The sequence below is a fragment of the Narcine bancroftii genome, chromosome 5 (assembly GCF_036971445.1).
Source record: "Narcine bancroftii isolate sNarBan1 chromosome 5, sNarBan1.hap1, whole genome shotgun sequence".
NCBI classification, from domain to species: domain Eukaryota; kingdom Metazoa; phylum Chordata; class Chondrichthyes; order Torpediniformes; family Narcinidae; genus Narcine; species Narcine bancroftii.
Genome location: NC_091473.1, coordinates 219,597,828 through 219,625,176, shown reverse-complemented (window position 1 = coordinate 219,625,176; position 27,349 = coordinate 219,597,828). Strand labels below are relative to the sequence as shown.

The 27,349-nt window shown below is 42.4% G+C and overlaps 1 protein-coding gene across 4 annotated transcripts in view; it reads left to right on the top strand.

The window, feature by feature from the left end:
- Window positions 1-26,764, top strand: part of shisa4 (shisa family member 4) — a 69,856-nt gene extending 43,092 nt beyond the window's left edge. For 3 of the 4 annotated variants that reach the window (XM_069941305.1, XM_069941304.1, XM_069941307.1), the window contains 4 exons: window positions 12,060-12,193; window positions 13,108-13,209; window positions 26,105-26,197; window positions 26,434-26,764. In XM_069941305.1, the coding sequence (XP_069797406.1) occupies window positions 12,060-12,193; window positions 13,108-13,209; window positions 26,105-26,197; window positions 26,434-26,453 (349 nt within the window). In that variant the 3' untranslated portion in view covers window positions 26,454-26,764. The remainder of the gene's footprint in view (window positions 1-12,059; window positions 12,194-13,107; window positions 13,210-26,104; window positions 26,198-26,433) is intronic. The other variant, XM_069941306.1, reaches the window with a different exon arrangement.
- The last annotated feature ends 585 nt before the right edge of the window (window positions 26,765-27,349 follow it).

Below are 27,349 nucleotides of genomic sequence, written 5' to 3'. Positions count from 1 at the left end.
AACACTGAACCATCCTAGTCACAGGCCTCCAGTCTGAAAAAAACAACCATCCACCATCACCTCTGCTTTCTTCCAATTTGCTATCCATTTTGTTCTTTGCTTTGTGATCTAATTTTCCAGAGCAGCATATTGTGTGGAACCTTATTAAATGTCTTGCTGAAATCCATATTTACAATGTCTACAGCTCTGCCCTCAGCTCTTGTCCATTCAAGTGGCTGTACATCTTCTCCCTCAGAATACTCTCAAGTAACTTGCCAACCACAGATGTTAAACTCACTGGCCTTTCGTTCCCAGGCTTTTCCCTGCTGCCTATGGTCCTTTGTCTTGCTTACATTGTCCCTCTATCTCTCTTCTGAACTCCCAATACATCATTTTTGAGATCCAGACTGCAATAGCAATGCTAGCTACAAATTTCTAGATGGAATTAGAGCAATGTGTGGCCACATAGTCGTAGGTATATCTTTGGCTTGGCTTCGCGGACGAAGATTTATGGAGGGGGTATATAGAGGGCGTAAAATAGGAGGCTGATTATACAGCCTTTGTGGGGAACTGCTGTTTTGTGTGTTTGTGAAAGAGGTGTTGTCAGCATTCTTCACTGATTGCAATCTGCAAGTCAGAAAGTTATTGGTCCAGTTGCAGAGTGGGTGCTGAGGCATTGGGGGTGTTGTAATGGTCCAGGCCTTGTTCTGTCAGAACTTTAAACAGTTGAGCCATTCTTTTGTGTTTTTATAATTCTCAGCCTGCTCTCTCATTCTTGCAATTCTGAATCACCTTACTTTTAAATGACCACTTTTCTTATCTTGTAACTTTATTCACACATTTGAGACTTCCCTGCTAGTGGAAAGATCTTAACATCCACCCTGTTCTTAACCCTTATATTCTTGCACATTTCAATAAGTTCACTCTTTTTCTTTGGCTTGGCTTCACGGACGAAGATTTATGGAGGGGGTAAATGTCCACGCCAGCTGCAGGCTCGTTTGTGGCTGACAAGTCTGATGCGGGACAGGCAGACACGGTTGCAGCGGTTGCAGGGGAAAATTGGTTGGTTGGGGTTGGGTGTTGGGTTTTTCCTCCTTCGTCTTTTGTCAGTGGGGTGGGCTCTGCGGACTTCTTCAAAGGAGGTTGCTGCCCGTCGAACTGTGAGGCGCCAACATGCACAGTTTGAGGCGAGATCAGCCCACTGGCGGTGGTCAATGTGGCAGGCACCAAGAGATTTCTTTAGGCAGTCCTTGTACCTCTTATTTGGTGCACCTCTGACACGATGGCCAGTGGAGAGCACGCCATATAACACGATCTTGGGAAGGCGATGGTCCTCCATTCTGGAGACGTGACCTACCCAGCGCAGTTGGATCTTCAGCAGCGTGGATTCGATGCTGTCGGCCTCTGCCATCTCAAGTACTTTGATGTTAGGGATGAAGTCGCTCCAAAGAATGTTGAGGATGGAGCGGAGACAACACTGGTGGAAGCGTTCTAGGAGCTGTAGGTGATGCCGGTAGAGGACCCATGATTCGGAGCCGAACAGGAGTGGTATGACAACGGCTCTGTATACGCTTATCTTTGTGAGGTTTTTCAGTTGGTTGTTTTTCCAGACTCTTTTGTGTAGTCTTCCAAAGGCGCTATTTGCCTTGGCGAGACTGTTGTCTATCTCGTTGTCGATCCTTGCATCTGATGAAATGGTGCAGCTGGGATAGGTAAACTGGTTGACCGTTTTGAGTTTTGTGTGCCCGATGGAGATGTGGGGGGGCTGGTAATCATGGAGGGGAGCTGGCTGATGGAGGACCTCAGTTTTCTTCAGGCTGACTTCCAGGCCAAACATTTTGGCAGTTTCTGCAAAACAGGACGTCAAGTGCTGAAGAGCTGCGTCTGAATGGGCAACTAAAGCGGCATCGTCTGCAAAGAGTAGTTCACAGACAAGTTGCTCTTGTGTCTTGGTGTGAGCTTGCAGGCGCCTCAGATTGAAGAGACTGCCATCCGTGCAGTACCAGATGTAAACATCGTCTTCATTGTTGAGGTCTTTCATGGTTTGGTTCAGCATCATGCTGAAGAAGATTGAAAAAAGGGTTGGTGCGAGAACGCAGCCTTGCTTCACGCCATTGTTAATGGAGAAGGGTTCAGAGAGCTCATTGCTGTATCTGACCCAACCTTGTTGGTTTTCGTGCAGTTGGATAACCATGTTGAGGAACTTTGGGGGGCATCCGATGCACTCTAGTATTTGCCAAAGCCCTTTCCTGCTCACGGTGTCAAAGGCTTTGGTGAGGTCAACAAAAGTGATGTAGAGTCCTTTGTTTTGTTCTCTGCACTTTTCTTGGAGCTGTCTGAGGGCAAAGACCATGTCAGTAGTTCCTCTGTTTGCGCGAAAGCCGCACTGAGATTCTGGGAGAAGATTGTCGGCGACACTAGGTGTTATTCTATTTAGGAGAATCCTAGCGAAGATTTTGCCTGCAATGGAGAGCAGCGTGATTCCCCTGTAGTTTGAGCAGTCTGATTTCTCGCCTTTGTTTTAGTTTTGGGTGATGATGATGGCATCATGAAGGTCCTGAGGCAGTTTTCCTTGGTCCCAACAAAGCTTGAAAAACTCATGCAGTTTGGCATGCAGAGTTTTGCCGCCAGCCTTCCAGACCTCTGGGGGGATTCCATCCATACCTGCTACTTTGCCACTTTTCAGTTGTTCAATTGCCTTATATGTCTCTTCCCGGGTGAGGACCTCATCCAGCTCTAGCCTTAGGGCCTGTTGAGGGAGCTGGAACAGGGCGGAATCTTGGACTGAGCGGTTGGCACTGAAAAGAGATTGGAAGTGTTCTGACCATCGGTTGAGGATGGAGATCTTGTCGCTGAGGAGGACTTTGCCGTCTGAGCTGCGCAGCGGGCTTTGGACTTGGGGTGAGGGGCTGTACACAGCTTTAGAGCCTCGTAAAAACCCATGAAGTCGCCAATGTCCGCGCTGAGCTGGGTTCGTTTGGCGAGGCTAGTCCACCACTCATTTTGGATCTCCCGGAGTTTGCGCTGAAGATGGCTGCATGCGCGACGGAAGGCTTGTTTCTTCTCTGGCCAGGACGGCATTGTAAGGTGAGCCTGTGGGCAGCTCGCTTCTTTGCCAGCAGCTCCTGGATTTCCTGGCTGTTTTCGTCGAACCAGTCCTTGTTTTTCCTGGAGGAGAAGCCCAGTACCTCTTCAGTGGATTGCAGTATGGTACTGTTCATCTGATCCCAGAGGGTTTCAGGGGACGAGTCCGTGAGGCGGATTGCATCCTCGAGCTTTGCTTTGAGGTTTGCCTGGAAGTTTCCTCTCACTTCGGCTGACTGCAGGTTTCCAACATTGAACCTCTTTCTGGGGGCTTTACTGTTCCTGGGCTTTGGCTTGAAGTGAAGGTTGAGCTTGCAGCGAACCAGCCAGTGGTCAGTGTGGCATTCCGCGCTGGGCATGACCCTGGTGTGGAGCACATCTCGTTTGTCTCTTTCTCGCACCAGGACGTAGTCCAGGAGGTGCCAGTGTTTGGATCGGGGATGCATCCAGGTAGTCTTCAGGCTGTCCCTCTGCTGAAAAAGGGTGTTTGTAATGACAAGCCACTGTTCTGCGCAGAGCTCCAACAGGAGGCGCCCATTGTCGTTGCACTTGCCGACACCATGCTTGCCCAGGATTCCTGGCCAGGTTTCTGAGTCTTTGCCGACCCGAGCGTTGAAGTCGCCAAGGATGACAACCTTGTCGGCTGTAGGGGTGCGTTGAATGAGGTTGCGCAGGTCAGTGTAGAACTTGTCCTTTTCTGCTGGTTCCGCCTGGAGGGTTGGAGCATAGACAGTGATGAGGGTGATGCGACGCTTGTTTTGAAGGGGGAGTCGTATGGACATGATCGGGTCCGAGTGGCCTGTCGGGAGGTTTTCGAGTTTGGAGGCAATGGAGTTCTTGACCATGAAGCCTACACCAGATAGGCGTCGTTCATCCATAGGCTTGCCAGACCAGTAGAGTGTGTAGCCCGCGCCGCGTTCTTGGAGGCTGCCTACATCTGCAAAGCGGACTTCACTGAGAGCGGCTATGTCGATGTCAAGTCTGAGGAGTTCATGTGCAATGAGGGCAGACCGACGTTCAGGTCTGTCGGCCTTGTCTAGCATGGTTCTGATGTTCCAGCATGCTAGCTTGAGTTTGTGAGCATCTTTTGAGGGGGAGGACGTGGAGGGGGAGGACGTGGAGGGGGAGGACATGGAGGGGGAGGACGTGGAGGGGGAGGACGTGGAGGGGGAGGACGTGGAGGGGGAGGACGTGGAGGGGGAGGACGTGGAGGGGGAGGACGTGGAGGGGGAGGACGTGGACCTGTCCTCGGGCCTGCGCAAAGGAGCTTTTAGGTGGAGTGCAGTGCGCGCAGTACTGCCCCACCCTTTACACCCATGGTTCGTGTGCTGTGGCCAAGCAAGCTGGGACGTGGCAGCGAGGTCCTTGGGTCGTAGGTTTTATATCGGAGTGGCCTTCTCCTATGCAGGAACTGTAAAAATAGATCCAAGTTATTTATCCATTTCTCATCCCAGTTAGTACAACTCTAAATCTTTCTGTTACATTAACGATTGGATTTGAATTGCTTCCTACACATACATGCTACTCATCAATTTTATTACTTTTGGGGAATGGCAGGGGAATGGGAAAGGGAACAGTGAAGGGAAAGCATGGAAAGGGTAGGACAAAGGGAGAGAGGGATAACAACAGAGTGGGAGGGAATGTAGAGAAAGGATGGAGAATGGGCAGAGGGTAGTGGGGAGGCTATGAAGGGACAGAAGGAGAGGACAAGGGAGTGTGGGAGAGCGAGGGGTGAACAGAAGGGAAATAAATTGTAGAGGAAAAGGAGAGAGGCATGTTATTCAGCACTGACACCAAGCTCTCTCCTCTGCCTCCCAACTCTTCCTTTCATTTTCTCTTTTTTCTGTCTCTGGTCTTAGATGTAAGGTTTTCCCACACTGCACTACCAGTGATTTCATGGGATATCGCACACAACAGCAGTATTGACTCAACTCTTTCTCTCCATTGTTCCCCCAACCCTATCCTATACCAGTGATGGTTTGGGCAAGTCAACACACACTAATAAAAGTCGATGTATACCTGAACACATTTATGCAAGATATCATTAATTCCATTGTATGTCCATCACTTTTTCCAATGCCATGAATTGCATGGTCTGCACACTGCCTGCTCCAGTTGCTTTGGAACCTGATTTCTTTTTCCTCCAGTATCATTGCACATCTCTAACATTATTGTTTGTTATCTGCTGAAGCCAAACTGCAGCACAACTGATTGTATATACTGCTGCACCCAGAGACATTAAGGGTAGGCTGTATGTTGACAGAATGAAATCAACAGGGCCTTGGTGAAGGATTCCAACCTAAAATGGTGACCATTCTTTTTCTCTCACTGATACTTCAAGACCTGTTGAGTTCCTGTCGCAGATTATTTGTTGATATTAGCAGAATAACTATTGACTCTGGGCCTTCTGCATATTTAATAGTACCATAAATGTATGGATTGCCCAGAATTCTTTTCAATATATTGCTCATTTGGGTAGTATGTAGTGTTGGAATATAGGGGTTAATTAATCATAGAAAATATGTTGAATATATGCTTATGTACTATTCAGTTTGTATACATGAATCCAGTACTATGTAACAATTTAATATTTACCTCATGGTGAAGGGAAAGAGTAATGTAAGTAAGGGGCAGCCACAGTATATAGCAAAGTTGGCTGATTACAGTAGGTTTAGAATTGTCTGCTCCCCAAATACAAAAGAGAGGATATATATGAAACAATTTAGTAGGAAGGTTAAGGCAAAAGGAGGTGTTGATTAGCACAGGAACGATGGCCAGACAAGAACAAAGAGAATCCTGATAGAGACTGTCAGAAACAAAGAGAATGGAATAACTCAGTAGAAGGCAGAATGAGGTGTTGAGTAGACAAGAAGAACATGGCCAAATGAGAACAAAGAAATAATTAGAAATATCTGGGGTATGAATTGATTTCTGATCAAAACAACAGGATATTCTGGCCTTGAGGATTAAGATGGGCTCTACACCCCAGATATCTGCAGAGCAGGAAATTACTTGTGATAAGTCTTATGCAAGAAATCTAGCAAAGAAAGCCAACCAAGGCAAATAGCGCCTTTGGAAGACTACACAAAAGAGTCTGGAAAAACAACCAACTGAAAAACCTCACAAAGATAAGCGTATACAGAGCTGTTGTCATACCCACACTCCTGTTCGGCTCCGAATCATGGGTCCTCTACCGGCATCGCCTACGGCTCCTAGAACGCTTCCACCAGCGTTGTCTCCGCTCCATCCTCAACATTCATTGGAGCGCTTTCATTCCTAACGTCGAAGTACTCGAGATGGCAGAGGTCGACAGCATCGAGTCCACACTGCTGAAGATCCAGCTGCGCTGGGTGGGTCACGTCTCCAGAATGGAGGACCATCGCCTTCCCAAGATCGTGTTATATGGCGAGCTCTCCACTGGCCACCGTGACAGAGGTGCACCAAAGAAAAGGTACAAGGACTGCCTAAAGAAATCTCTTGGTGCCTGCCACATTGACCACCGCCAGTGGGCTGATATCGCCTCAAACCGTGCATCTTGGCGCCTCACAGTTTGGCGGCAGCAACCTCCTTTGAAGAAGACCGCAGAGCCCACCTCACTGACAAAAGACAAAGGAGGAAAAACCCAACACCCAACCCCAACCAACCAATTTTCCCCTGCAACCGCTGCAACCGTGTCTGCCTGTCCCGCATCGGACTTGTCAGCCACCAACGAGCCTGCAGCTGGCGTGGACATTTACCCCCTCCATAAATCTTCGACGCGAAGCCAAGCCAAAGAAGAAAAGAAGATATAAACTGTAGAGATTGGACAGTAGAGGGCAGTCTTGGGGAATAGCTCACTGTGCAGGTGACCTATGAACTAACGACTGACCCAGAGCTCTGTTAAGCTTTATTCTTGTGCTGTGTAATAAACTGATTGTTGAACCAAATACCTTCTCCTATCACTTCATTCAACGAGCACGCTGGACTCAGACGACACATACACTAAATTGAGGGTAGGGTAAAGCCAGAGTCCGACAGTACTCACTCCAGTACCATTGACTCCATACACATTCTCCTAAACTTGTGACAATATGGGCTACTCAGACCATCTCCAGAACCATGATAATTAGGACTGTCCACCAAAAGCTTCAGTATTGTTTGCCATGCAGGATGGGCTGACTGAACAATATTGTTGAATAGGGAACACATACTCTTCAAAATACAATTAAGTATGTATATAGATTTCCAACCTTGCCCTCCTAAACCAGTCTCTTGGGTCCACATCAAGTCTGTTCATTCTTTCTTTAAAAATAATGCTGGAGAAACTTAGCAGATCAATCGGTGTACTTTGTATAGCAAAGATAGTGATCCATAACTAATATTTTGAATGATCCCTTTTCTTGGTTATGTATCTTTGCTATATAAAGTACACTGTTTGACTTGCTGAGTTTCTCCAGCATTGCATTGCCTTGTATTTACATCATACAAGTTGCATGCTCTTTCACCAGAGACAATGGGTGCTTAGTCAATTCACACCAACTGACTGTGAGCTATCCATATATTCCCGGTTGCATTGTTTCATGACTCTGACCTTACTCTGTATAACATTATTAATGCGTTCCAAGCAAGTTGAGTTCTATGGAACACCAGACCGTTCAAAGCATTAGTACAATGCTCTTTAAATATAATGCGTTCCCATCAAACCTGATCATTATTGGCAATAAGTGAACATTGTTTATTTAAAATATAGATTGGCATCAAATCACCCACATGAGATTTTTACCTAAGTTAGATCGGTACCACCGCAGGATAGTGCAGGGAGCCCGATCGCAGCAGGGACAGCAATAACTTTCAACGCAGCCACTTAACTCTCTCTATTCCATAGCAAATTCCAGGGGTTTCTCTCCATACAAGCTGGCATTGTTAGTGGTTTGTAAAATTGCTGGTCTGCTACATCAGAGCAGAGAGGGGAAAAAACCAGATTACATCAGTGTAAAGCGGAGGGATAGTGCAGGGAGCCCGATCACGGCAGGGATGGCAATAACTTTCAACGCAGCCACTTGACTCTCTCTTTTCCACAACTCAGCACCTATATTTCAAATATTTTAAACTATGATCTTGCAAAGTATTGAGGTGGTTTAAATAGCAACAACAATAAAACTTTAACGTTGAAAATTTAAAACTGCAGATCAGGAAAATTTCAAATCGTGTTGTAAAACCCATGCTTTTCGAAACCGTGTTATACAGGGCATGCCTGTAGTCAGTCATTCACACTGCCTTATCTAAGCTTGTACAGATCAACAATCTTGTCATTGAGCAATAACTGATTTTCTTGCCATGTATATCTGAGAGTAGATTAAGCATTAATTTAATGTCATATCTTGTCAATTTATGTGCATGCCTAAATGCCTGTAAAATGTCATAATTGTATCTGATTCCACCATCACTTCAAACTATCAACCAGAATCTTCGTGCTCCACACAATTGTCTAGTACTATCGAACACATCAACTGTTGGATTTCATCCTCACAACTCTCCTCCTGCAATATGAAAGGACACTATCCAGCAAATTGAACTCTCAAAGCAATCCTGTTAATCCCAATCCTCTGGCAAACTGGGGGTAATTACAGGTACTCTCTGACTTGCGGCCAAAATTGGGACTGAAAGATTGATCGTATCGCAAAATGGACGCAAGTCAGAATTTTGCCCACGAGCATGGAGTACCTAAGTCTTAAAGCAAACATTTTAATCAAATATTTTTTCACCATAGATTTAATGATAACAGCTTCAAGCTTTCTGAAATTGTCAATCAACCTTGGCAAATCTTTCCACATTTTGGTCCAAACTTGCATTGTTAGTCGGTGTCCCAGGTCCATAGCCTGGGCGTGGTCATCTTGATTTCTGTGCACATTGAGCAAGTCTTCGGTTGCCGCAAGCACAGAGGGTTCGAGTATTGGAGTTTGGTTGGTTGGTGCATGCCTTGCCTTGTATTTACATCATACAAGTTGCATGCTCTTTCACCAGAGACAATGGGTGCTTAGTCAATTCACACCAACTGACTGTGAGTTATCCATATATTCCCGGTTGCATTGTTTCATGACTCTGACCTTACTCTGTATAACATTATTAATGCGTTCCAAGCAAGTTGAGTTCTATGGAAAACCAGACCGTTCAAAGCATTAGTACAATGCTCTTTGTCAAGCACCCTTACAATTTTGATTTTGTGCCTTTGACTCGTGCATGCACCAACCAAACCCCAATACGCGAACCCACTGCACATTTGCCAACTGAAGACTCGCACATGAGCACAGGAATCAAGATGGCTGCGTCCAGCCTAAGGATGCTGGGATGCTGACTAACAAGGTAAGTATGTACCTTTTGGCTCTTACATGCCCTGTATCCCTGTTATAGTTTGTCAAATATATAACATAATCAATGTAAATTTTATAATTTTTCTTAAAAATGCAGTCACTTGTGCGGATGGACGCAAGTTACATAGGTCGAAAGATGGGGAATAACTTTAATGCCAAATAGTATGTCTTTGTGATTTGGGAAGAAACCAGAACACCTAAGGGTAACCCACACATTCATAATGAGTGTGCAAACTGCACACAGACAGCCTTGAGAGATCCAGTTTGAACTCTGGTTACAGGAGCTCTTGTGCAGCCTGTTGTGCCATTGATCACCATTGAGTGGACTGGCTGTCCACTGTAGATTGGATCACCTGCCAGTAGACTCTATAAAACTAATGATCGTTTGGGCTATCTACATAGTTCACCGTACTGTACTAGATCTTGGGTGCGCTATTCACCACATGTCTGCATGTAATGTTTTGCATGCATTTGTCCTGACTTCTGTGAAGAGTGAACTCGATTGAGGATAAGAGTTTTAGTTGTCATATTAATATTATGAAGAAAAGAAAGATTTATATTTCCATTGCCTGGGCTATTTACATGAGAAGCCATCATGAAATGCAGCATAGAGTTGAGGGAGGGCAGTGGGCTGTACAATTCCTTGACTTCTATCTCATTAATAGTTTTCTTTGATTTGAAGCTTAGCCATTCAACCACTGCTGAAAAGAACAAACATAAACTTTTCAAAGTTGGGATATTGTATATGTTTGAATCATCTAAATTATGGATATAAATTGTGAATGCTGGACTGCAGCAGTCTATTAGTCACATCCTTGCAATACAAAAGTTTCTTTTATATTCCGATTACTTTTATCTCCTAACCAATCCTAGCCCACATTTCCAAATCTCGTGGTTAAATTTTGTTTAATATTCTCTTGTATGATATGCTTTTGAAGGCCTATTGAATGCCCAAATACACATACTCTGTATTATTTCCTTCTCTGCCATAAAATGTAAAGATATATGTATTCTCAAATACTATTTTTCTTCCATAAATCAATGTTGAATATATCCAAACCTATTAATTTATCTATTTTAATATTTTTGAGTTTTAGCAGTAAATGATACATAGGTAATAATAGTAAATATCCAACAAAGTAACTATACTGGTACATATAACTACAAATAACCTGCGATACATAAACAAAATCCACCCTTATGAAATTGTTGGTTAAACATGCATGCTCCACTAATGTAAATAAGGAAACAACCAAATTACTAAACAAGATCCAAGTCGCCTTATAAATTACTAGGAGGATATCTGGCGTTGCCTGGGAAATAAAACATTCAGTTGTTGATTATATGGTTAAAACAAAATACCCAAACAAAATTCATGGTAATTCTGCATAAATATATTTTTTCAAACACAACATTTATATTCTTTGTAACAGAAATACACGGTACAAACAAAATTGACTTCCAGCAAAACCTAGACATACAATTCTCAGCTATGGACTTCATAATAAACCTGGAGCATTTCAATAAAATCTGTTTAGGCTTCCAACACGAATTGAGGTGTGCCTGGTGCAAGTTCAAATTTTGTTTTGGAACTTCATATGACCTTAAAGGTTAAATTCATTGTGGTCATGACATTCAGCATTAAACGTTACCACTACTGAACCTCCTTGGACATTTCTAGAGTTCTTCATATTGATTTGCATGGAGAACAGACAGACATACATGCACAAATATATATTAGATGAAAATAATTAACAAAAGGATCTCAAAACTTTCAAAGTTTAAATTCATTTCAGTAGTAGAATATCTATTTTTTTTCCAAAGTTAGGCATGCCATCACATCAGACAGCTGCTGGGTTATGTGTTAGAAGGACCTAAGCAAACCTGTTAATTTCTAAATACCATGTTGCCATTTCATAATCGATACAATCATTCTCCTTAACTGTTGATGTTATTCTAACTGATCTGCAATTTCCTGCTTTCATAATTAGCGGCAGTTTAGTGGGGTTCTATTTGTTGCCTTCGAAATTGCGGAAACCACTGCGGGATTTTTAGAAAATAACCAAAAGTGCATCCATAGACAGTTGTTTTAAAACCTTGGGATGCACATAATTAGGATCTAGTGCTATTGCGTTTCATCCCAAGAGCTGCATTTGCTGGAGAATTTTTTTTTTGTCTGTAAAAATGTGCAGAAGAGTTGTTTAGTTTCTCTGCCATTTCTTTGCTCCTAATATAATATCCAGTTTAAACTTTTGAGGAACCAACACTAATTATAACTGATCTTTTCCTTTTTACCTCTCTTTTGCAAATTTTTATGTTTGTGATTCTCAATAGATTACTTGGGTATCTTTTTTGAATTTCTTTCCCAGTTTTTGGCTTTTTTTTGCTGAATTCTCAAACATTTACAACCCTGTCTTTGACAATATTGTATGTTTTATCATTTGATATGGCGTTGGCCTATTAACCTTCTCCCATTCACTGATCTTAAAGTCGATTAACTTCCCAATGTATTTGTTGGGGGAGAACATCTAACGTGCAGTCTTAAAAACTGCAAAGTTTAGTGGGAAGGGAATTGAAACTGCTTTGAAAGGGTTGGTCATCACAAGTTTTATAATGCAAGTGTTTCTACTATTTTTATTCAACTAGTCCCACCACAGTTGCTGGAATTGCCTCTGCCATCTTTCTATTCATTGTTATCATTGGAATTATCGTTTGCTGTTTCCTGTGTTCTTGCTGCTATCTGTATCAACGACGACAGCGATTGAGACAGGCCTTCACAGGTCAGTGAGCTGATCAGTTTACCATTCACTTCAGTGAGCCAATCAGAATGTACCCATAACTTGCCAATAAGATCATCAGTCTACTAGAACTGAATCACAAATGGAATGGTGTTCTCCAAGGCAGCTGACCACTATGCTTTTTAGCTGGCCATCTCCTGAGATAATTATAACAATGGTATTATGGGTCAGCGTGTCAAAAACTCGTTCCTTTTGAACATCAATGAGCTAAGCTCACAAACATTGTTGAGCCAATCAGACTACACCTATTTGAGAAAATTGTGCCAATCAGAATACATCCTGTAGTGAAACAGTTCCTTATTAAACTGATCTGTGAGAAATTGTATGCGTACACACACCTGATAAACTTGATTTCTACTGTCACATGCAAGAAACCGAAAACTCTCCTCATTGGATTGCTTGAAGATTGAGAGGAGGCATATAAAGAGAATACACAAAATCGATATCTGGATGATAATCTAGCATCATAATGCCATATTCCAATGAATTTAGTAAGTTTGAGAGCATAGCAATCAGGGCCCTAGTGAGTTTAAAGGGAGCAAGAAATTGGGGCTCTGATGAATTTAAAAAGTATGTGGCATATTGGGGCCCTGTGAATTTAAAGAATCATAGAATATGGGGCCACTAAAACTTTAAAATGTAAAGCATCACTTAGTGAGTTAGGTGCCCTTGAGATTTCCAAATAGCAGATTAACAGTGTTCTACTACATACTAATTGTAGTCAGTGCCATTGTTTTTCTGCTAACAATTTTATGCAACTTTTGTGCCATTAAGCCAAACCAGTCATGCAGAGTAAGATATTTATATGCATGCATGTTAATCTGTCATGTGCAGTCCTTAAAATGTACATGAGTATATGTTAGTCTTTCTGTGTATTAATTGTAAGCTTTCTCTAGGTGCAAGAGAGGTGATTTACAGCTATCCAATGCAACCAACTTCTCCATCGAAAAACATGACGCCTGTTCCATACCCAACAGCTCCAGCCTACGGTGCTGCAAGTAAATTCTCATCACTCTTGTGTGCAAAACTATAAACAAATCAAGAAAGCATATTTTCTAGGCTTGAGATGGGAAAAGTTGCATTATTAGATGGAGCTAGGGTCACGTCATGATGCGTAAAGTGTATCTCCAACTGCCCAGGTTCATTCTTGACTGGTGATGCCTGTGTAAACTTTCCATGTTTTCCCTGTGAATCCACGTGGATTTCCTTCTGCTTGCTCTAGTTTCCTCCCATTTTTTTTGAATATTTTATTTTAATTTTTCCAAAACTCATGTAGTATTTTAAAATTAGAGTTTCATATGATTGCCCAAATCTCACATCCCCCCCCCCAACTGTTAACATTAAAAAAATGTCCAAAGAAAGGGGTGTTTGAGCATGCTTTCATTAATTAGTCCATATCTTGATCTTCAGGAATTCAATGCTATTAACCTAACTATATTATTTAAACCTTTTTAAGGAAGTTAGTTATATCCTTAAGCTAGTATGATTCAAATAAGGTTGCCATATTTTATCAAACACATTATATTTCTTTCTAAAATTATAACTTATCTTTTCCAGGAGGGCACAACTTTGCATTTCATATTCCAGCGAGTAATAAGTTTGCGGGGTTGGGGTGGGGGGTAGAAGAGTTGGACTTCCATGTAACAGCTATACATCTCCTGGCTACAGCTAGTGGACTCCTCACAAACCGGATTTGATATTTTAATAGTTTTGTGCCAATAACCATAAGATTCCTCAATAAATACAGTTCTGGTTCCAATGGAAAATCCACTTCTATAATATATGTCAACATTTCTGTCAAGTCATACTTATGTTCATGCAAAGCCAGGTTGAATGTATAAATGTTCCAACCTCAAGGCCACACCTAAAACATGAGTCTGGAATTTCAGATTTTAAACCATGTAAGGTATAACTGGTGCATAAAATTGTATTGTACCAATCTATATCTGACATTAATAAATGATGTTATATCAGAACACAATTTTGAACAATATTATTCTTAAATCCTTTTCCCTAAGTCCGTCTCCCACCTTTCCCTCGATTTGTGCAAAGCCTGGTTTCAGGCTATTGCAATAGGAAATGTATCTTCGATATAAATTTCAAACTACACATCGGCAGGGTCATGGCTGATCCTAAACTACATATCGGCAGGGTCATGGCTGGTCCTAAACTACACATCGGCAGGGTCATGGCTGGTCCTAAACTACACATCGGTAGGATCATGGCTGGTCCTAAACTACACATCGCCAGGGTCATGGCTGGTCCTGAACTACACATCAGCAGGGTTATGGTTGGTCCTAAACTATCTCTTAAAAAAGATCTTAATTGAAGAGAGCAGAAGAAAGTTCTGTTTGACAAATCATGTCTTTTTTTTAAGCTGTTCAAATGTCATAAATTGTCTTTGTTCATAACAATCCTCAATTCCATTTATCTCTTTACGGTGCCAAGTGTCCAGGATTTTATTGCCTAATGTCTCTGGTATTAACTCATTTTGATAAAGGGTGTTTTTGAAGATAACCCCACTTTTAGATGTATATATTTATTAATTTGTTGCCATATCTAAATTCTGTGTTTTAGAATGGGGTTATCTGTCTTTCCAGACAATAATTTAATATTCTATTTGTAAATGATATCTTCTCACCTGCCACGTGCAGACCAATTTGAGCCCAATCAGGAATATCCCCTCCCTCAAAAAAATTGATATAAATTTTGTTTGGGCAGCCAAATAATATTTTGTAAAATTGGTTAATTGTATCCATCCATTTGAATAATCCCAAGTAATTTTTTTTTCCTTGGAGGCTCTTTTTCTCCCATTTTACAAACATGTGGGTTATTTGGCTTCTGTAAATTGTCCCCAGTACAGATGAGTGATAGAAGATGATTTAGCAGGGTTGTTAATAGTAATGAGGGAAGAAAAAAAAAGGATTTTTTGTAAATTGGTGAGCCTAAGGGCTCTTTTGTATATTTTATTTCTCTGTGTGGTAATTAAGGCCAATTTTGGTGGTTACGCCCCTCTGCTCTACCACAAATTGCCATTTCCCTTTAGTGAACATAATTTTCCAAAAAAAATTTCTATCTTCATTTCTGCCAGTAACGAGTAGATTGCGATTGTAGGCTTTAGTCTATGCATTTTTGTAATGGGTGAAAAATCAATTGCTCATAATGGTTGCAACTTACTCCTGATTTGTTCCATTAACCATAACCACCTGCCTTTAAAATTAAAACAAATATGATCATAGAATATCCAGAAAACACTATTAATGGTTCAAGTCATTTAATGGCTCCAACAGCTGTTGCAGATTTTCATGTGCTTTTAGGTTGAAACCAGCCAGTTGTGGCTTTAATCTTCAACTAGTCTTTTTTTCTCAGTGAATGGAGGGATAAAGACCAGATGTGGGCAGATGGGGTTGGCATCTTGGTCAGTCCTTGAGCCTGTTCCCATCCTGTACTGCTCTATGAAAGATTTGGCATGCTTGCCTTCATTGGGTTGGGTATTGAGTACAAAAATCAGGATACACCAGTGCAATGAGACCATGTTAGATTACTGTGCAATTTTGTCACCCAGCTACAAGAAGAATGTCATTAAGTTGGAAAGGGTGTTGAAGAGGTTCTCCAGGATGTTACTTAAAGACTGGGTCTTTATTCCTTGGAGCAGAAGAGGTGAAGGGCTGTTCTTATGGAATATAAAAAATATGAGGGGCATGGATGCTTGTTTTTTTTTTCCCCAAGGGTAAATGTTTCTACAACCAGAGGGCATAGGTTTAAGATGAGAGGAGAGATATTTAAGTGGTGACTGAGGAGGCAACATTTTCACTTAAAGTGTGGTCTGGATCTAGAAAGAGGCATCAGAGAAAGTTACAGAAGTGGAAATGGTTACAATGTTCAAAATACATTTGGACAGATATATGGATAGAAAGTATTTAATAGGATATGGAGCAAATGCAGCCCAGGATTCCATCTTGTTTGACATGAACAAATTCAGCTGAAGGGCATTTCTGTCCTGTATGACACTGATTAGTAAGGAACCAGGCTCCATTAGACATTTGAGCCTGAAACAGTGTTGGAAGAAAGTTTATGGGATGAGGAGTGGGCCCTCAGGTAGATTGAAAGACTCGGTGTGAGGCTGCTGATTGATTCCAGGAACTCTGGCCAGAATAATCTCGAACAGAAATGCAGAAACATTTCTTCAATCCCTAGAATTCTCAACCCAGGAAGACAAACAGAGCAAAGTTACTGAGTGATTACAGGTGCCTAACCTTTTATCCAGGATTCCAAACATTGGCAACCTCCAAAAACCAGCACTTTTTTCAGTAGATGACATTACACATAAGTAACGTTAATTTCCCATAATAACTTTTCCATTTCCCCCGCCCCAGTCCCCTTTGTCCCCATCCCTGTGAGCTCTCTCTCTTACTTTCGGTGGAAAGGTGACTTTTAGCCCCCAGCACACAGTGGGAGAGAACCAGGTGGCGGTTCCAGCTGCCTTGGGGATTATGGGCAATGAAGACATTCATTGCTTCCTCATTGAGCCATTACCGCAAACTGGTGTGGTGCACCATAAATTTTGGGCTCGGCAGCACTGCACTGCATCCCTGCTGCCACGTCAGGAGTTGGATGTGCTGGTGGGGTGTCCCTGAGGGCCGGCCTGATGAGCTGGTAGAGTGCCTGAAAGCCGCCAATGCTTGGCTCCACTGCCCCAATGTCCCACTCCTCTGCAGCTCTGCACCTCTTGACGGCCTTCTGCCTCGCTTGGCTACCAGGGGGTAGGGGAGAGAGACGGACAGATGTCCAGGGGCGTAACGGGCCGGGGTGGGGAAGAGGAAAGATGACGGGAGCTAGAAGTGAGGCATTTGCTTCAAGGGAAGATTCTGAACATTGGCAGGTGTCTGGTCCTGACGATCCTGGATAACAGGTTAGGCACCTGTACAAGACAGAGCTGAATAGAGAAGCCTCAATAGTCTAGCCACGATCTTTCTAAATGGTAGATAAGTGCAAACATCTGCTTTTGTTATTCTTGTGCTTGCCTGTCATCAGATAATCGACCCCATTATTACAAACACTCACATTTTCTGATATTTGAGAAGATGCTGGATTATAAAATGCAGGTGGCATTCACTTCCAGGCACCCAACAAAAGCTCGAATTGAAACTGACCTAATGTCTAAAGAGGTCAGTCAGTGAGAGGGAGTTTCAAGAACATTTTCTCTGTCTTTTCTCTTAATAAGCAAGTTGTGTGATGTGGCCCATCCTATTCCTTGTGGGCTGACCTTCAATGTGACAGGCAATTTTACCAAAGTTGATAGACATAATTTACTTCTACTTTACAATATCTTTCCTGTTCTCCAAATTTGACCAATGTAATTTAGTTTCATTTTATTCCAATGTTAAAGTCAACTGCACTTGTCATTGTGCCCTTAATTCTTTATTTCTCAACAAGTGTAAACCCTCAGACATCTTCGGCAAAGGAATCCGTAATTAAATTAAACTGCTCTGCACGGATAGCCATAGTGCAGTCCAAATCAATGGGTGGCATATGTCAAGAACACAAGGATGGCGAGAGTGATGGTAGAGCCACTTAAGGATAAAGGAGGAAACATGTGCCTGGAGGAAGGGGAGGTCCTAAATGAAAACTTTGCTTCAGTATTTACCAGAGAAAATTACCTTGATCAAGGTGAGGCCAGAATAGAATGTTTATATGCTGAACCATGTTGTGATTTTAAAAAAAGAGCAACTGCTGATCTTTTAAAGCATTAGGATCCCAGGATCGGATGAAATATACCCAAGGTTGCTAGTGGAAGGGAGGGAAGAGATTGCGGAGCATTGGCAATGATCTTTGTATCCTTCTTGGCCACGAGGGAGAGGCCGTAGGATTGGAGAATGGCAAATGTTCTCCCCTTATTTTTAAAAAAATAGGGAGAATCCTGGGAATAGTAGACCAGTGAGTCTTGCATCAGTGGCAAACAATTGTAGATGATTCTTCCAGACAGGATTTACGAGCATTTAGAGAAGTAAAGTCTTCTCAAGGAGAGGCAACATCGTCTTGAGGGGAAGGTTGTGCCTCATGAAACTAATTGAGTTTTTGATGAGCTAACAGAAAGTAATAAAGATGAGGAGGTCGACGTTTCTGGCTTTTAGTAAGGCATTTGAAAAGGTATTCATGGGAGACTCATTCAGAAAGTCCTGAGGCATGGGATCCATGGAACTTTCGCTGTGTGAATTTAGAATTGGCTTGCCTCCAGAAAGTAGAAGTGGATGGAAAGTATTCTGCCTGAAGGTCAGTGACTCCTGGAGCACTGCAGGCATCTGTTCTGGGTACCCTGCTCTCTGGGATTTTTATAAATTACCTGAATGGAGATATAGAGGGATGGGTTAGTAAGTTTACAGATGGATTTCAATCTGGTTAAGTGTGAGGTGATGCATTTTGGAAGGTCAAACTTGAAAGAGGTGATACATTTTGTAAGGTTAAACTTTTGAAAGCAGAATGGAAGGATACTTAAGAGTGGAAGAACAGAGGAACCTTGGTTCCAAATCCATAGATGTCTCAAGTTTGCCATGCAGATTGGTAGGATAGTTAAGAAAGCTTATTGTATGCTGGGTTTTATTAATTGGGAGATTTCTGGAGTCGTAAGGTAATGTTGCAGCTCTTTAAATCTCTGGTGAGGCTTAGAATATTGTATTCAATTCTGGTCACCTCATTACAGTAAGAATGTAGAAGCTATAGAGAGGGTGCAGAGGAAATTTACCTGGATGTTACCTAGATTGGAAAATTATGAGGCAAGGTTAGGAGAGCTAGGGTTTTTCTCTTTGGAGTGAAGGAGGATGAGAGGTGACTTGATGGAAGTCAACAAGATTATGAGAGGCATAGATAAGGTAGTCAGCCAGCACCTTTTTCCCCAGGGCTGGAGCAGCAAACATGAGAGAACATCTATTAAAATTAAAGGGAGGAAAAGTTTGGGGTGACATCAGGGGTAAGATTTAAGAGTTGTGGATGCCTAAAATGCAATTCCAGGGATGGTGGAGGAGGCTGGAACAATGGGGGCATTTAAAAGGCTCTTAAACAGGTACATTGATGAAAGAAGAGGGTTATGAGGTAGGGAGGTTTCTTAGTTTTTTCTGGTAGGTATATGCAGGTCAGCACAACATCATAGGCTGAAGGGCATGCACTGAAGGGCATTGCCTGCTCTTTCCAGTCTTATTTGTATGCTGCATAAAGCCCTTTGCTGAATCCATCAAGAAGAGGAGTGACGTTGTCAGGCATTGGAGGCACTTGATTCAAGGCCTCCCTGTATGTGGACGACATCGCTGCTTTCTGTTCGTACACCCGATCGATCTGCAGATTGATCAGCATCTGTGACCAATTTGAGTCTGCATTGGGCATTAGGGTAAACTGGAAGAGCGAAGCAATACTCTTAGGTATTAACTGCTGTGACCAGTCCACCATTCCCTTCACAGTCAGATCTGTCCACCTGAAGGCTTTGGAGGGGCCAAGGCATGCAACAAGAATTGGCCCACCAGAAATCATGTCTGTAAACAAGGTGCTTCCTCTCAGTGACAGAAGAACCTGGTCATCAGGTGCAAGTTACTCTAGGTACTGCTGTAGATGGCGTAGGTGTTGGCTATTACCTGCACCTTTGCCCTGGAGGTCACCAGAACTGTTTTTCAGTTCATATGGGGATCAAAAATGGAAAGGGTCCAAAGGGTCACCATGTCAAGTTGCCAGACGATGAGGGCCCTCATCTTGATGACCACCTTTGTATTTGGCTGCATCAGGCTGTAAGAGGACACCATGTGCCACTAGGTGCTGAGATTCTACCTGTTCCAGGTGTTGCGAAGGATGGATCTGGCCCCATTTACCACGCAGTGTCCCAGCCAGGTGACCTTTGCAACTTCACCTGTCCCTTGTGGAAAAGCTTTTCCAGGTCAACTCCTTTGCCAACAAAGTCATCAGGCAGTCGTCAGCACGGAATGTCCTGCAAACACTGAGAGATGAGAACTCAATGGATATGGTGGAGTGGTTCCCTAAGCAGACCCTACAGGTCATCTTGTGGAATGCCTCAGTGCCAAAGCACCAGGACTTGGCCTGCTGGTGGAGAGAGGGGCCCTCCTAGTCAGATCCTTCCTGTACAACAAAATCCTTGGCCATGATGACTGCAGTAGTGAGAAGAGAGTTGCCCACCTCTTTGCAGAATGCATGTTTGCTGAGTATGTGTAGAAGGATGCAAGGGTTCAATGAGAGGAGCCCTCCTGGTCAGATCCTTCCTGTACAGCCGGAACATCATCATAACGTGATGAAGGCTACAGAAGATAGTAAATAGAGCCAAGTCTAGCGGAGCTAGTTGCCCACCTCTTTACAGTATGCAGAGTGTGTGGTGAAGGATGCAAGATTCCTTGTCGCAGTTAATTCCCAGCAGCAGCACGACACAGAACACTCTGATTTACAGGCTATTCCTGGGGATGTGCACAGTCAGACATCCAGAACTGCTGGAAGACAATCAATTTGGAGAAAGACTCACTTTGGACTGCCTGAAACCCATTGATCTTTCGGCATACGGAGATGTTGATGTGAGAATGCTGCTAACTGGCACATTCCAGGCTGCAGGAGTACGTGCTGAGGGATGCACTGAGGCTTGGTGCAGCCAAAGTAAGGGCGCTGTGGGGAAGGACCACAATTGTGGGGCTGAGACAGAGAGAAAGCAACAACAGAGGAGGGAGAAGTGACAAGATGCCACAGTGGTGGTAATGGTGTAAATAGAAATGAATGCAATAATATACAGTAATGGAAATGTATGGATATGAAACTAAGGATGAAAAGTGACTGAACAATTTTCCTTTGGTAAATAATTTATTGTGAATAAACTCTATTTTTGCTTTTTAAAAAAGTGGTAGAAGGAGGAATTTAGTCTCCTTTAAGAATTACATGAATGGCGGGGGCTAGAGAGGGGCCCAGTGTGGTAAAGTTATGGGACCATGTTGTTTGCCATGGACAAGCTGGGCTTGTGGATCTGTGTTGATGCTGTATAACACTGCTAAAAATGTTCAGTCAGTCAGTCAATATATGGAAAGAAAAGCAGATAATGGCTCATGTCAAAGACTTCTCATATTTCCTTTGCTGTTCTTAATATTTACATTATTCCCACTTTGTATTTCTCAGTCTGTAGAATCGCTGTTTTCTCCATTTCTGTTGATTCTTTCTTTCATAGAACATAGAAGATAGGAGCAGGAGTAGGTCATTCGACCCTTCGAGCCTGCTCCGCCATTCAACGAGATCATGGCTGATCTTAAAGTTCAGTACCCCGTCCCCGCCTTCTCTCCGTAACCTTTAATACCCTTATACTGAAGAAATAGATCTAATTCCCTCTTAACTATATTTAATGAACCTGCCTCCACTGCCCTCTGTGGCAATGAATTCCACAGATTCACCACCCTCTGGGTAAAGAAATTCCTCCTCATCTCGGTCCTAAATGGTTTGCCTATTATCCTCAAACCATGGCCCCGGGTTCTGGATTTTCCCATCATTGGAAACATCCCATCTGCATCCATTCTGTCCAGTCCTGCCAGAATTTTATATGTCTCTATGAGATCCCCTCTCAATCTTCTAAACTCCAGTGAGTAAAATCCCAATTTGCGCAATCTTTCCTCATAAGTCATTCCTGCCATTCCAGGTATCAGCCTGGTGAATTGCCTCTGCACCCCCTCCACTGCAAGAACATCCTTCCTTAGATAAGGTGACCAAAACTGCACACAATACTCCAGGTGTGGTCTCACCAAGGCCCTGTACAGCTGCAGTAAGGTATCCTTGTTCCTATACTCAAACCCTCTTGATATGAAGGCCTTTTTAACCGCCTGCTGTACCTACATGCTCGCCTTCAGAGACTGATGTACAAGTACCCCTAGGTCTCTCTGCACTTCCCCATCTCTTAATCTATTGCCATTCAAATAGTAATCTGCCCTCTGGTTTGTATTACCAAAGTGGATAACCTCACATTTATCCACATTGTAGTGCATTTGCCATGTATCTGCCCAGTCCCTCAATTTATCCAAATCACACTGGAGCTTCCTGACCCCCTCTTCCGTGCACACAACCCCTCCTAGCTTAGTGTCATCTGCAAATTTGGAGATATTACATCCAATCCCCTCATCCAGATCATTAATGTAAATTGTGAACAGCTGGGGTCCTAGTACAGATCCCTGTGGCACCCCACTGGTCACCGCCTGCCACTCAGAAAATGAGCCATTTATCCCAACTCTCTGTCTTCTACCTGCCAGCCAGTTCTCAATCCACATCAATACTTTGCCCCCAATCCCATAAGCCTTGATTTTGGAAGCCAGTCGTTTATGCGGGACCTTATCGAAGGCCTTTTGGAAGTCCAGATACACCACATCCACTGGCTCTCCCCCACCTATTTTACCTGTCACTATCTCAAAGAATTCCAATAGATTTGTCAAGCACGATTTACCTTTTTTAAATCCATGTTGACTCTGTCCGATCCCTTCTCTGCTAGTCATATGCTCCGCTATTACATCCTTAATACTGGATTCCGTCATTTTGCCCACTACTGATGTAAGGCTCAGCGGCCGATAATTCCCTACTTTTTCTCTACCCCCCTTTTTAAATAGTGAGGTAACATTAGCTACCCTCCAATCCATGAGTACTGATCCTGAGTCTATCGAGTTCTGGAAAATAATTCTTAAAGCATCTGCTAACTGAATGGCCATTTCCTTGAGCACCCTAGGATGTAGATTATCAGGCCCTTGGGATTTATCTGCCTTCAATCCCATCAATTTCCCCAAGACCATGTCCTTAGAGATACTGATTTCTTTCAGTTCCTCCCTTGCATTAGTCTCTATGTTTCCCAACATCCTTGGGAGGTTATTTGTATCCTCTCTTGTAAAAACAGAACTAAAGTAAGAATTTAATTGAACTGCCATTTCCTTATTCCCCATTATATATTCCCCTGATTCCGACTGCAAAGGACCTACTCTGGATTTCACCAATCTTTTCCTCTTGACATATCTATAAAAGCTTTTGCAGTTGGTTTTTATGTTTTTTGCAAGCTTACTTTTGTAATTTATTTTTGCCCTCTTGATTAATCCCTTTGTCCTCCTTTGCTGCATCTTGAACTGCTCCCAGTCTTCGGTTGTGGTACTTTTTTTGGCCAATTGATATGCTCTCTCTTTGGACCCAATGCTGTCTCTAATTTCCCTTGTTATCCACGGTTGAATCACCTTTTTTGGTTTATTTTTATGCCAAATCGGTATAAACGATTTTTGCAATTTCTCCATTAGATCTGTGAATGCTTTCCATTGTCTATCCACAGTCAACTCCCCCATAAACACCACCCAATCAATCTTACTCAACTCCCGTCTCATACCATCATAATTCCCTTTATTTAAATTCAGGACCTTAGTCTCGGTTTTAATTTCTTCACTCTCCATGTCGAGTGAGAATTCGATCATATTGTGATCGCTCCTACCCAAAGGGCCTCGCACAACAAGATTGCTGATTAGCCCCTTATCATTGCATAATACCCAATCTAAAATGGCCTGCTCCCGAGTTGGTTCCTCGACATATTAGTCTAGATAACCGTCCCGTAAACATTCAAGGAATTCCTCCTCCTCTGTATTTTTACCAATTTGACTAGTCTAATCTATATGCAAATTAAAGTCTCCCATGATGACAGCTGTTCCCTATTGCACGCTTTTCTAATTTCTCTTTTAATGCCTTCCCTCACCTCTACACTACTATTTGGAGGCCTATATACCCCCCCCACTAACGTTTTCCGCCCCTTGCTATTCCTCAGTTCTACCCATATAGATTCCGCATCTTCTGAGTTAATATCCTTCCTGTCAATCGTGTCGGTCCCTTCTCTCACCATCAATACTACCCCACCCCCTTTTCTTTCTTGCCGATCCCTCCTAAATATCGTATACCCCGGGATGTTAAGTTCCCAGCCTTGCCCACCCTGCAGCCATGTTTCTGTAATCCCAATCAAATCATATTTGTTTATCTCAATTTCCACAGCTAATTCATCTACCTTATTCCGAATGCTTCGAGAGTCATTGAATTATGCAGCACAAAACTGCAGGCTTGAAATGGACAAGTCAATCACATTTCCCTTTTCTTGGTCTGTAGGCCTCATGTTTTGGTTAATTAAGGTATTGCTTAAAAGTAGTGAGGGTTTCTGGCTCTAGCACCAATTTCAGTCACTGTGTTAAAAATCTCATCACTGAAAAAATATTTGTCCTTGACTCATTGTTAATCCTCTCATTAATTAACCGCAATTCTCTACTCCCTCATTACTGACCCCTCTACTGAAGGAAATGTATGTTTTATGTTTCCCTTCATAGACTTTTTTCAATATATTTTTCATGAAAACTCCTGCCCCCATTGTTCTTTTTGGCATAAAAGATTAACCCAGCCTAGATGTTTTTTCCCCATAATTTATTTCTCCTATACAAGCTTTATAAATCTCCTGTACACTGGTGCTCTGAGGCATAGCTCTACTCCTAATGGATGCATAGACTACATTAAACATTGTGCTACCCCATTGGACCCGTACTCTGCCTATCAAATTGGGCGCAGTCCTCCAGCTGTAGCTTGACTATACCATACTTGCATGACCTCCCTATCCAGGTGCAGACATTCCTCTATTTTGTTGAAGGATGCATTTTGTTAAGCAAAAATTCATAAATCCAAAAGGCTGGGCAAAGTTCAATACTGGCATATGGTTGTGATGAGTTTGGTATTAGGTAATGATATTCCTTTCAGGAAAGTGGGAAAAGTAGTTTTGTAAAGCAGAGTCATTTTATTAGTGAAAAGTTTTAAATCAATGTTTAATGTAGTCTATGCATCCATTAGGAGTAGTGCTTCTGCCTCAGAGCACCAGTGATCTATGTTCTATCCTGAGTTTGCTGTCTGTGACACATCTCTGAATGATCATGTAAGATTTCCACAGGTTCTCCAGTGTTCCAAACACTTATTGTGTGCAGTGAGTGGTAGAATCTGGCTGGTGTTAATGAGAACATTGTTTAGAATTTTTTTTTAATGGGATAGGTGTAAATGAACACTTTATGATTGGCATAGACTCGTGGGCTGAAGGGCCTGTTTCCTTGCTATAACTTGTGCTGCCCAATTACACCCAAATGGCCTACAACCCCGATAGATTTTTGAAGGGTGGGAGAAAACCGGAGCACCTGGAAGAAACACACAGGGAGAACGTACAAACTCTTTCCATACAGCGGTGGATTTGAACCGCAATTGTAGCAGTGTTGCACTAACCATGCCACCTGTGGGAGTTTTAATTGAGAATGTTTTCATGTAACTTTTTCTCTTTATCCTGCCTTTCTGATGTATTAACTTAGCATGTCTTGGGAGTGACTACCAAATTTTCAAACTTTGAAATTACAGTTCCTGCACTCAAGTAATTCTAGTCTATCATTAAAAGCATCCAGTACTCAGCCCTGCAGAACCATAATAAACAGCCCTCCTGTCATTAAAATCCCCTTCAACTGTTACCATTTGCTTTCTTCCAGAATTCTGTTTTCCATTTTATACCATCTTCCACTTCCCCAGAACTAGATTATTTCATTATCTGTTGCACAATAATTGTTTAACTGTATCAGCATTATATTGCAGCCTTCACTCTACCAATTGCATTTCTAACTATATCCCACTGATACTGCTGACCAGGTTATCATATCAATTACTATTTTGTCCTCCAGAAATAGCCTGACCTTAATTTAATATTTCAGTTTCTGGTTTAACCATCTTCTGTCCACACTTCATATTAGGAATGATGGAGGTCAGAGTGAGTGTGACAATTCTGATATAAAGCCTGATTGCATGTCATTCAATTCTTGTATTTGTGTTTAGGTGTGTGTTTCTTTTTCCTAGGCACTAGCTACCCAGTGAACCCAGCCTATCCACCCAATGTGCCTCCTGGATCATATGCTCCATACCCAACAGCTCCAGCTTACAGCACTGCAAGTAAGTCCTAATTGGTATTACAAGCAATGAGAAGACTCCTACCAGGACTGTGAATTAGAATGAACGCACAAGGTTACCATGTTGCTGGTCCAATATCCAGAGTTAAGGCGTTATTCTAAACACCTGCTTTCATTCCCAAGAGATCTGACAAATTTAAAATCAAATCATTTAGTAGATCTGGATGATGGTATGTTGTTTAAGACTAATGTAAAATACCCAACTTTATTTTTTTACAGCTGCTCCGCCATATGCCTAATCCCAGCCGCCATGAAGAGGGACAGCTGCATGTTTTCTGATACAATCTCTGCCCATTCAGTGCCTGGTAACTGTTGACAGACCTAATATAAGCATGTTTGCCTTGGACTCCTTGTTTCATCGCAGTAGATTCCTGGATTGACTGTTCCGATTCCTTATCACTGCAGATTCATTGCTGACCGAGAACCATTTTTGGTTAATCTTGTTGATGGAAGTTGCACTTTGAGATTCAAATTATGCCCTTTGTAATACTATATGGTCATAACTCAAATTTTACTTGTGTGGCTTTACATAAATTATTAATTGATATTTTCTCACCTGTCTTTTTTTAAATATTGTCCATGGAAGGCACTGGTAATGGACTCAAGAGTCTCGCACATTAACAAATTGTTTATAAACATCATGGAACGCTAGATTTAATGTGAGAAATAGAGAAACAAAGTTCATCAAAAATGATAAGGGTATTTGTGGCAAGAGGTACTGTTGCCTTGGATTGGAGTCCTTTCTTCAACGGCAATGATAGGATGTTAACCTATTTCTCAATTTTAGTGGAGCCTGAATATTCAGTATTTCCTGTGTTTCAGATTTCCAAAATTCCTAGTATAATTTTGTTTGTTCTAATGTCATAGGCATTGTGTTTCTGCTTTACTGCAAAATTTAATCTAACACCTCATATCATTTGGATGCCTGTTTTTTCTGGAGGAACTCAGTTGGCTCATGCAGCATCTGTGGAAGGAAAAGCTTGACATTTCTGGATGGGACCCTGCATTAGTCTTTTTTGGCTCTTGTACATCTGTTTCCCATAAACTCCTTGAACTATTCAGATTGGAAGTTGATTTCTCTGTTGGCATGCGCATTCATGTGATACTGAGACCAGGGGGTGTGGATAACAGCGAG